This window comes from Xenopus laevis, chromosome 4S, assembly GCF_017654675.1.
Source record: "Xenopus laevis strain J_2021 chromosome 4S, Xenopus_laevis_v10.1, whole genome shotgun sequence".
Classification (NCBI taxonomy): domain Eukaryota; kingdom Metazoa; phylum Chordata; class Amphibia; order Anura; family Pipidae; genus Xenopus; species Xenopus laevis.
In genome coordinates, this window is record NC_054378.1 from 33,290,363 (window position 1) to 33,302,570 (window position 12,208).

Here is a 12,208-nt window from a genome sequence, read left to right on the forward strand (position 1 = left end):
GCATCTAGAGGTTGTTACATGTGCAAAAGGAGGCTCAACTAAGTACTGATGTAATATCTCTATTGGGGTGCCCAAATGTATGCACCTGTCTAATTTTGTTATGATGCATATTGCATGTTTTCTGTTAATCGAATAAACTTTATGTCACTGCTGAAATACTACTGTTTGTATAAGGGCTGTTATATATTAAAAGGAAGTTGCTACTTTGAAAGCTCAGCCAATGATGAACAAAATTAAGAGGGGTTCCCAAACTTTTTCATATGACTGTAATATATAAAATATATGCAAACCACCTTACCAGGATCTCAGTACATTATGTACCAAAGGTTGTATATTGTAAAGTATACTAGGACACAAAACCTTACTAGTGTCCACACCTGTCTTGGCTTGCCCTAGCTCAGGTAACACCATTCACCAACGCCATGTTTATGTTCTGTTCCACTCAAACAGTTCACTTTTCTGTACATTTTAGTTTATAGAATATATCAATGGTTCAATAAGAAGTAAAAGCTTTTCTTCTGTGCATTGCTTATACTGTATATTAAAAAATACAATAAATAACCTGTAAAATATACACTTACAGAAAGTGGATAATGATTAGCCTTTAGTGACGTCACTGTAGGACTCTAATAAGAAGCGTCACACAGAAATCATTACCTTTTTCCTTTCATCCTATTGATGTCACTTAAGATGATAAACAGGGCAGAGGAAAGTAACATTTCAATGTCTATTCTCTTCATAGGCCACTAATGTTGGATGATGGAAACTCTACCCTCCCACTGACTAAATTCAGTCGGCACTTGCCAGTAGATGCTCTGCATGATCCTTATTACATCCAGTCGGTAAGACCAATAATATCAACATAACACAGGCGTATATGAATACATTTTTTTATGATGCCAGACTTACTAGCCCCTTGAAAACTCTAAAAAGAATCAGATCACATGTGCTCTGGGGAGACAGGCAAAACAATTAGATAACATGTAGTATTTCTTTAAATTGTACACCCATTAAAGGAAAACTATACCCCCCTTCCAAGTATAGTAAGTTAGGTTGAAAAAAGACACACGTCCATCAAAGTTCAACCTTTTAACTTTTAAACCCACCTACTGTAACTGCTAGTTGATCCAGAGGAAGGCAAAAAACCCTACCTGAAGCCTCAGAGAGATTTCTTCCTGACTCCAAAATGGGACTAGTCCCCGGATCAACTAGTACTATGAGCTATCTTCCATAACCCTGTATTCCCTCACTTGCTAAAAAGCTATCCAACCCCTTCTTAAAGCTATCTAATGTATCAGCCTGTACAACTGATTCAGGGAAAGAATTCTACATCTTCACAGCTCTCACTGTAAAAAACCCCTTCCGAATATTTAGGCAGAACCTGACCTTGTGTCAGCTTAAAAGACCTACTGGTAAATAAAGCATTAGAGAGATTATTATATGATTCCCTAATATATTTATACATATTTATCATATCACCCTTTTAAGCGCCTTTTCTTCAGCGTGAACATCCCAACTTGACCAGTCTTTCCTCATAGCTAAGATTTTCCATACCTTTTACCAGCTTAGTTGCCCTTCTCTTTACCCTCTCTAATACAATAATGTCTTGTTTGAGCAGTGGAGACCAAAACTGTACGGCATATTCTAGATGGGGCCTTACCAGTGCTCTATACAGAGAAAGAATGACCCCTTCCTGCCGTGAATCCATATACAGCAATACAGCTCAAGGCCTTATTTGCCCTTGATGCTGCTGACTGGCATTGCTTGCTACAGCCAAGTTTATCATCTACAAGGACTCCAAGGTCCTTTTCCATAATGGATTTGCCTAGTGCAGTCCCATTAAGGGTATAAGTGGCTTGGATATTTTTACATCCCAGGTGCATGACTTTACATTTATCAACATTGAATCTCATTTGCCACTTAGCTGCCCAGATTGCCAAGATCCTGTTGCAAGGATGCAACATCCTGGATGGAATTAATTGGGCTGGATAGTTTTGTGTCATCTGCAAAAACTGATACATTACTTACAACACCCTCCCCTAAGTCATTAATGAACAAACTAAATAAAAGTGGACCCAATACCGAGCCCTGAGGGACCCCACTAAGAACCTTACTCCAAGTAGAGAATGAACCATTAACAACCACTCTTTGTACCCGATCCTATAGGCAATTTCCTATCCACGTGCAAACAAATTTATTAAGTACAACAGACCTTAATTTATAAAGCAGCTGTTTGTGGAGACGGTATTAAACACTTTGCAAAATCTAAATAGATCACGTCTACTGCCCCCCACTGTCCAGAATCTTAATTACATTATCATAAAAAGCAATTAAATTTATCTTACATGACCTATCCTTCATAAAGCATTGCTGATTGCTTCTCTGCAGCAAACAATGGGATCTACATCAGCTCTGAACAGCCCTGCTCTTAGTGCCGGCCCAATAATATCAGATGTGACAGATGCTCCACCCACTAATGCAGTTGAAGCTTCACATTCTTCAGAAGGAGAACGGTAACAACTTTTGTGTATGTAGTTGTGTCTGTGGGAGTAAATGGATCTTGTTTCTTTAAGTACTTTAGTGGGGCACAAAGGGGATTAAAAAAAGGGCATACTATGGTACATACTCACCAAACGCTTACTACGCTCCTCTACTGACCTGCTCCTCAACTATTCACCTCCTCACATGATCACATTCAATACTTTGCAAGGGCTGCACCCCTCCTCTGCAACTCTCTCCCCTGGACTGTCTGACTTTTTTCCAACCTTTCTACTTTCAAAAGATCACTTTTTTTTTTTAGAAAAGTCTACCCTCACTCTGTTTAGCTACCATTTTTAATTTTTTTAATACCATATGCTATATCTCTAACCTACTTATTTCTGATCGTGCCACTCCCACACTTTGGGGCAAATTCACTAAGAATCTAAGTTGCGCCAGGCGCAACTTCGCCGCACTTCGCCGCACTTCGCCGCACTTTGCCAGGCGAATTTTCACCAGCGCGCCGCAAATTCACTAAAATGCGAAGTTGCGCACAGGGGTAGCGTAAGTTTGCGAAGTTGCGCTAGCGTTGTTTCGCTATATAAAGCGAAGTTGCGCTAGCGAAGGCTAATTTGCATACGGCGCGAAATTCAAATTTCAATGGAGGAACACGTATCTGCACTACAAATGCCTAGAAAACCTTCAAATCAGCCAATAAAAATTTTATTTTGCCCTACACATGTGCCCACTGTCTAGGTAAGTTGCCATGAGTCAGGAAATGTAGGGGGGAGGAAGGGGAGCCCCAAAAATTTTTCGATCTTTTTCAGCCTATCACCCGTCATGTAGAAAACATGCCAGCGTTTTTTGGGACTTAGAAAAAATTTTGACTTTTTTTTAAACAATCCCTATCTACTCTATTGCGCTTCGCCAGGTCTGAGGTGGCGAAGGAAGTCTAGCGTAAAAGGTAGCGTTCGCTACACTGCGCAAGTTAGTGAATTTGCGTAGTTTCGTCGCTAGCGAAAATTCGCCTGGCGTAAGGTTGCGAAGTAACACTAGCGAAACTACGCCAGCGTTGGTTAGTGAATTTGCGCAGTAGCGAAAATGCCGAACACTAGCTAGCTAGCGCTCGGCGCTTCGTGCCTTAGTGAATTTGCCCCTTTGTGTCTCATTACCTTCCCCTTTAGATTGTAAGCTATATTGCACAGGGCTTTCCTCACCTTTTGTACCGGTACTGGTCATTAGGTATGTAACTCTGTATGTTCTATGTATGTAATTTATGTGATTTTTCTGTATAAACACATTTATTTTACAGCAATATGTTGGTGCTCTAAAAATACATGTTAATAATAATAATGCTTTCCTTGCATGCCATTCAGGAGGAACATGGAAAGAGTGCCAAGGGACCCAAATCACTCCACTGAGAGCAGGGGTTGAGTACAGGACTTCCTTGCTCCTGTGAGTGCTGTACTCTGTGCCTTACACATGATATTAGTCCATGTCACACTGCACAGATTGAAGTTCCAAACAGTACCCATAGTAGTTTAACCCTAATATGTCGGCTCAGGTGCACTCATGTTGGGTGGCTTGAGTTTGAGGCCTAGGGGGCTCAGCTATTTCCATAAGGGTAATTTGTCTGTGGGATGCTGAGAAAATGATAGGCTGGACACCCTTGTGTAACAAAATAATTACTCATCTGTATATATTATAAAGAATTTTTGGCCTAAGAGGCCCTTATGCTTTTGGTAGCCCACAGGAAACATTGTCCCTAAATCATTACTAAATATGTCAATAACTTGACCTGGAAATGCATTTCCAGCTCTTGGTCCTGTTAATAAAACTTTGAAGGCATGTACAGATTTTAAAACAGGTACAAAACCACTCGACATCTGTGTACCTCTGTAACTGCTTTGCCTAACTAAAGAAACGTACAGTGCAGGGCACTCCCGGTAATTTCAGCAAAGCCCAGGAAATTGTAATGCAGTAGAAACTCCGCTGAACCAGACTTAGTAGATGAGTCAATGACCAGGTGGTCCTTCCATGCACTGTTTATGCATGACTTCTTGCATACATATTGCTCCTAATGTGCCAGCAGAGCAACCAGCACACTTGGAGAAGGGGCTGCATGTAATGTATGGAAGGTGATAAATATAAGTGTTAAAATCTTTAGTGACATAAATATATTTATAGTGTGGTGATGGTTTTATTTTGTACAGGGGTAAGTGCTTGCTGATGATTAAGGAGGAGCCCATCAGTCCCAGTATCAATGGGTCAGCAGGGCAGGATGTGTCACTAAACAACTGTAACATTTGCACAGATCCACCTGTCCTCCCAGTTGCAATGGTTCAGTCTATATTGGAAGGAAAGGAAAGCTGCAGCCCCCCTCAGATGTCAACATCCCAGCTGATTGAGGGGCAGACTAGAAGAAATCCACAGGAGAGGTGAGTGAAGGATTTTATAGTTCTGATCTTGGGTGTGGAAGGATGCAAAGTTCTAGAATGCAGCACTTTGTAATAAATTCACTATATGAGGAAGGTTAAGTGGATCAGGGCAGCAACTGAAAGAAACAAATATAGTAACTTCTTCATTGCTTCTAAATTCACTGGATATCATTGTGTTTGCTGGAAGGTTGGCAGATGAGGTCTAGGGCATTTCCACTGCTTTGTAAAGAGGAAGAGATACTCTTTCTACCTGTACAATCTTTCAGCCAGTTTCTTATCCATGTGCCAACAGCATTACCTAAACCTATGTTTAGAAAACAGTTGCAACACTGTATCAAAAGCTTTGGTAAAATACAAGTACAGGTATGGGATCCATTATTCGCAAACCCATTATCCAGAAAGCTCAGAATTACGTAAAGGTTGTCTACCATAGACTCCATTTTATACAAATAATCCAATTTTTTCAAAAATGACTTCCTTTTTCTCTATAATAAGAAAAGAGTACTTTGAACTTGATCCAAACTAAGATATAATTAACCTTATTGGAAGGAAAACCTTGGGTTTATTTAATGTTTACATGATTTTCTAGTAGACTTAAGGTATGAAGATCCAAATTACGGACGGATCCATTATTTGGGAACCTCTAGGTCCTGAGCATTCTGGATAACAGGTTCCATACAAGTAGATCACATCTACTGCTGTTCCTCCTTAAAAAGCAATTACATTTGTTTGACACAATTAGTCCTTCATAATACCATGCTGATAAAAACAAATGTTCAAATAACTTTGCCACAAAAGATTTGAGACTTTAGAACTTCAAACTGCCATCAATAACTGTGAGAAATAGTCTAAAGGAGATCTAAACCCTAAAAATTAATGTGGCTAAAAATGGCATATTTTATATACTGGACTTATTGCACCAGCCTAAAGTTTCAGCTTGTCAATAACAGCAATGATCCAGAACTTCAAGCTTGTCACAGAGGGTCACCATCTTGGAAAGTGTCTGCGACACTCACATGCTCAGTGGGCTCTCTAACAAAAAACACCAGCAAACCCTGGCGATGTGTGGTGTATTATCCCACCGTTATTTTACACAGCATAAATATGTCCCTAAGGGTACCGTTATAGGGTACTGTATTTTTTGATTGGGTCCCTAAGAAATGAAGATGGGGAGCTACTGGGGCATCTTTGGAGGTACAGGTCTTTACTGCGAAAGGGCTGTGGTTGCCTTGGGCTGGTACAGAAGCCCACAACATAATGTACAACATTTCTAGCCTACTTCTTTAGTTAAGCTTTAGTTCTTCTTTAAAACTTTGATAGCAAACATAATCCTGAGTGAAGTTCGATTCTCCAGTAGGTCTAATGTGTTACATTACACTCTGAACTTCAGTGGATGAGGGAAAGGTTTTCTGGGAATGGGGCAAGGCTGCAAGAGACTACCATAGAATTCAGTGACCTAAACACTAAGAAACAATAACCTTTGTGCAATGTGGTATGCAAGCACTTCCTAGTTTAGTGAAAATATTTTGCCTCATTGAAAACAAAATAGCATAGATTCATACAGAGAGAAGAATGGAACCAAAATTACACAAGGTATTTTTTATAGTGGAGGAAATGGTTCTAGCAACGTGGATTTCTCTTTAATTCAACAATCTTTTCTGTTATCAGGCCTGAGATGTCAGATTCCTTGGATGGATCTGAGGTCAGTTTGGAGGGATTGCAATTACTGCTGAGGAGTCAGCAATACAACATGGACTCTGCTGCTGTCCTAGATGTAAGTATAAACTAAGTGCAAGAAATATATTTCAGCAGCACTCCGATGTAGTGAAAAAGATATTTATTTGTGCATCAAGTGAAGCAAGTCTTCACTTGATGCACAAATAAATCATAGACCGGACCTGAGCAGACAGTCACAGTCGGCACCCGATGCTTCAAAAAGCGGTGAGAGTGATTGTTTAGCACTACTTTATGTGTTTGTGTATAAACTAAAGTGCATTAGGGGCACTAAACAGGGGCGTTCCGCCAATGAGGTGAGTTGAGAAACTCGCCTCAGGTGGCAGTAGGGTTGCCACCTTTACTGGAAAAAAAATTCCGGACTTCCTATAATCTTGCCGTTTTTTCCTATTAATAACAAGCATCAAGCATAATTTTTACCGACCAGGCCGGTAAAATACCGGCCAGATGGCAACCCTAGGCGGCAGAACCCCTCTGGTTACCAGGGGCGGCAAGAATGCCACTCCTGGTAACTAAGAGCCAAATTTCAGTTTTTTCAACCTGGAAATTCGGCTCTTCTAGTGCAGAGCGTACAATTGTGCTCTCTGCACTAGCGATGTGGACGCCTCTTACCCCCTCTCAACCCCACTATGAGAATGAGGTCTGATATGTTTCTTCTTTTTTTTTTATAACTGAGGGTGGTTCGGCTCTGGTTTACTTTTAGCTTATTCTCTCTTTTTCTTGGGTCTTCAAGTCTGGCACCACTCCTGATATCTAGGATATGAGGACTGAAACCACACTTTTTCTATTCTCATAACCAAATTACATTTTAATGAATTTTTGCAGGTGTTCAGCTCTGGTCTGTGTGTGAGTGAGTGGAGTCTTTCAAATGTGGACACAAGTTTATCACCGGTAAGACCGAGATCGTCAGATTTAGAAATTCAGTTACTGTAGTATCTGGTATAATCCAAAATATAAACTTTCCATGGATATTTTTTATTTGATTGAACTTAAGGGATTTCTTAACAGTGTAGGTTTTCAAACATCTGGAGGTAATTATTGTTTGTTTACTGTTTAGTTTATTTATTGTTGTAATGGCATTCGCTCAATATTGCTACAGATCTAGGTGTATAAACCTCAGACCTCACAATATGTCGGGTGAACAACTATATCAGCAGGAAAATCTGAATTAATACAGTGCAATAACCAAAATTTGGTTTTGGCCAGGTATCTGTCCTGAACCTGTAGCCTGAGGTGTTTTTTTTTTACAAACAAATAGGAAACAAGCGCTCCTTTCTGCAACTTTTCTTATTAGTTCATCTTTATTCCATACAATTTTAAGAAAGCATAGAAAATATACTATGATTTTTGTTTCAGATGCAGCAACTTGCCATAAATTTAGAGAAAAGTGTTTCTGAGCATCAACCAAAGGGATTGAATATACAATATGCCATCCCTTGTCCAGGTAAGGAGGGTAATTATTTTTTACCAAGACATCATCATCATCAGACAAGTAACAGTAGAAACAGTGTCGGACTGGCATACCGGGATACCAGGAAAACTCCCGGTGGGTCAAGATTTCAGTGAGCCCTTTTGCTTGAAAAATTTGGCCTATTTCATGGTCATTCCCTATTTCTTTATGAGAAAAGGAGGCTTAATAATGGAAGAACAGAGTATAGTAAGTAGATATAAAGACTATGAGAATAACAACGTTAAGTGAGGAGAGGAAGAATAATAGTTTGGAAAGTGGACCCACTGTTTTAAGGTTTTCTGGAGGGTCCCTGGCATTCAAGGTAGAAATGGGGACAGTTCTAAAAGTCTAGCTTGAAATCCTAATCATGGTTGAGATGAAAACAGTGCTGAGCAAAGTCAGTCCAAATGGATCCCTTGCCCTCATACCTGCATGAGTATGCACAAACGAGTGCACATGCATGAGCACAAGGAGTGGGTAGAGGTAAACTACAAGGGAAACAAGGGTTTGGACTAGGATGGACATTTAAATATAGTTTGCTGTTACACTGTACTGATAAAAAATGTGTTTTTCTTTAGAAATACATATCTTATATAAATAAGCTGCTACAGTATAACCTGAATACAATAGGTTTCATTTCAACTGCTGATTTGGTACCTTCAGATCTTGATGTCAGGGCCAGAACTAGGGTTAGGCAGAAGAGGCACTTGCCTAGGGCCTGGGTCGGACTGGGCCGGCGGGACACCAGGAAAAAACACAGTGGGCCCCGGCCCTCATGGGTCCTCACCGGCCCAGGCCCCCTCCCCCGATCTGCCTGGCCCCCCCATAAAAACAAACTACAGCAGTGCGTGTCGGACTTTGCACATACGGGACAGTGTTTGCGCATGTGTGCCGCAATTCACGCATGCACACAGGGGGGCCAGAGTTTGCGCATGCGTGTGGGGGGCCCCAAGAGGTTTGGAACTCGGTGGGCCCCCCAATGTCCAGTCTGACCCTGCCTAAGGCAGCTCTCGCCTCCCTCCTCTGTCGCACAACCCCTACTTCCCTCCCTCCTCTGCCCTTACTCTTCCCCTTCGTTGCCCTCCCCTCTGTTATGGTGCATGAGCATTTTCAGTCACGCGCACACGGGGGAGGTGGGGGTTAGCCAACTGGCTTGCCCCAGCCCTGGTTGATGTAGCCATCTACATATGTAGATAAAATATTATATAAACATATAATCAAATCAGTAAAGGTGCCACACTTACACTGAATCGCCTTTTGAAGCGTCGGGTGCACAGCTGTGTTCCTCTCTGCCAAGGAATATATCCACAGTAAAGCAATAAATCCAGCAGCACTCCGATATGTGAATCAATTATTTATTCATGCCATTAGCAGAGCGACTTTTCGGGCTATTCCAGCCCTTTATCAAGCTTGATAAAGGGCTGGAATAGCCCGAAACGTCGCTCTGCTAATGGCATGAATAAATAATTGATTCACATATCGGAGTGCTGTTGGATTTATTGCTTTAATATAAAAATATAATGTTACTAATCGTTTAAAGTGATACTTAAATACTTAAAAACTACTTTTTAAATACTAATATTTTGGTTTTATTAAGCGGTAAGGGCTCATGCCCACAGACATATTTTAGTGCTTTCAATGTGAGTTTGTAATGCAATACAAGAGACACCCACTGAACTAAAAAATATGTGCAATATGTGTGTTCTGAAGCTCAGCGTGCATTTTTAGACCCTAACAATCAGTAAAGCTTGGGAAATTTACATTTGTTAATGTAGCACTGGTAACAGTGGGGGTCATTTATAAACCCCAGGCAAATTTTCACCTGGGCAGTAACTCATATCAGTGATTGCTTTCATTGTTCAACTTGCAGCTAGTTGAAAAAAGCTAATCACTGATTTGTTGCTATGGGTTACTGCCCAGGTGCAAATTTGCCCATTGTTTATAAATGAGCCCCAGTAACTTTTTGAATTTTTGAAAATAAATAGTGGTAGCTTTGACTCTTTTGTTACAGATGAAATGGCTAATATGGCAGCATCCTCTTCCCTATTTGCTGCCGAAGAAAACGCTGTGTCCTACCTCTCTTCAGGGACCCTTGCAGATGAGTCTTCCTTGAATTTGCAGCAACCACATGAGCAGAATGAGTGATGCATTTATAGTGACACATTCCTCTGTCTCACATTTACAGCCTTCATGAACTGCATGTTAAAGAGTGTAAATACACCTGCTGCAATGTATACATCGCTGGATTTATAGAAAGGCATGTTCAGCGGCAGTTGCCGTGTCTATAGAGGGGAGAATTTTACTGTATGTACATGATGCAAACCCTATCAAAGTCCTAAATTTGTTCCTAGGTAAGGGGCTACAGATGGATTCAGTAACAGAAATTGTTTAAGGGAAACAAGCACTGCTTGGTGCTTAGAATATTGCTGCATATTTTATTTAAGGTATACAAGTGCAATATTGATTACAATGATTATTTATATGTACATAATTGTATATTATATTATTATTAAGAATGTTATTTTTTTGCAGTTCTATTTTATGCTTAAGAATGAAATCATAATGCATAAACTTAAGAGAAAAATCTGAAGCTATATGTTCAGGTTATACAGTATATATCTGTACAACTATATAATTCTTTATACAGACCTCCTATTCAGCATGTTTATTCAGCTTTTGCACATACCCCAATGGGAATTCTAGTTTAGCAAGGCCTGCATGGTCCTCCAGCCTCCTCTTACATTTACTCTTAACTGCTTGCATATTCGCTAATAGATTTCTAATGTGCATACAGTAACTTTTCTTACTTGTCTTTTGACATATCAACACATTCTTACGGTATGCACTGATGGCCCTGGGAGTTGAAAAGGACAAGTCTGAAAATTGATTTGCTATTATTTACCTATTTCTTCTTCTTTTGATATTTTGTGGCTCTTTTGACTTAAGGGATTCAGTGGAAAATGATGCTAATCAGGGAGTATAGTGGCAAATGTAGCCCCTACTCCTGAGTGGAGTTTATCATGCAAGTACCAAAACCCAGCGACACCCAGCCAGCATTGCTTAAACTATCAAATCCTAAGAGTTAGAAGCTCCCAGTTGTGCAGCTAGGGCTGACACCTTTTACAAAAAAAAATACCGGGCTTCCTATATATTTATCTTTTTTCCCCTATTAATAACATTGGGATCAACCATCATTTTTACCGACCAGGCCGGTAAAATACCGGCCAGATGGCAACCCTATGTGCAGCTGGTCATTTAGAGTAGCAGAATACTACCTCTAAATCTAATATTTCTACACAAATACTTGTACAAATTATATCCCAGAAATAGGGATTAATCATGACATTTTGTATTGAAAACAACCATGACATTTTGGGGGTTATTTATTAAAGTCCGAATGCCAAAAACTTGAAAAATTCACGTTTTTTTTTTTTACTATAAAATCTGAATTTTTAGTGGAAAAAAAACTTGAATTGTTTGAGATTGATTATACCCTGAGGATGGAAAAAGTCCTAATCCAAAAATCCAGCATCTCAGACGTGTCAAGGTTCTATATAAGTCAAAGGGAGAGGTCCCTATCCTATTTGGACGTTTCTGTAGTGTGCGTTGGAATTCTCCCGAAAATGAGAAAAGCACGAAAAAAAACTTGTGATTCGGGAAAAAAACTATGAAAAAATCTTACAATTCAGGGTTTCACTAGATTTTATTGAGTTTGTAGATTAAATCGTGCTTTTTGAATAATACATAAGGTCCAATTATGGATTCTAGTTTGGTCAGATTTTTTTATTTAAATAAGGCCCTCGTATTGAAAGCAGAAGCACTGTGCACACTGATGTGAATGACCCTTTAGAGCACACAGATGGCATTTATTGTACACTGTGGGTGTTATACTTTTGATTTGAGGTATTTTGATTAATTCTGTACCTGCTCTGGTTTTGCAGTAGAATCATTTTCAGTAAAAAGGAGGGGGGAATATAAGTGCAGTATATGCACATATATATGAATGTATGCAAAGAAAAGGATTCAGGTATTCTGTAGGTCACATGATAAGAACAAATCTGATGTGATAAGTGTAGGGGCCTGCAATCCTTTGCACAGGGGTTTTCAT

At 39.9% G+C, this 12,208-nt stretch overlaps 1 protein-coding gene across 1 annotated transcript in view; it reads left to right on the forward strand.

The window, feature by feature from the left end:
• LOC108715376 (heat shock factor protein 4) overlaps nucleotides 1-10,996 on the forward strand; it is a 31,827-nt gene extending 20,831 nt beyond the window's left edge. The window contains exons 7-13 of the mRNA XM_018260460.2: nucleotides 743-842; nucleotides 2,389-2,513; nucleotides 4,692-4,916; nucleotides 6,585-6,690; nucleotides 7,476-7,541; nucleotides 8,007-8,094; nucleotides 10,112-10,996. Coding sequence (XP_018115949.1) covers nucleotides 743-842; nucleotides 2,389-2,513; nucleotides 4,692-4,916; nucleotides 6,585-6,690; nucleotides 7,476-7,541; nucleotides 8,007-8,094; nucleotides 10,112-10,245 — 844 coding nt within the window. The 3' untranslated portion in view covers nucleotides 10,246-10,996. The remainder of the gene's footprint in view (nucleotides 1-742; nucleotides 843-2,388; nucleotides 2,514-4,691; nucleotides 4,917-6,584; nucleotides 6,691-7,475; nucleotides 7,542-8,006; nucleotides 8,095-10,111) is intronic.
• The last annotated feature ends 1,212 nt before the right edge of the window (nucleotides 10,997-12,208 follow it).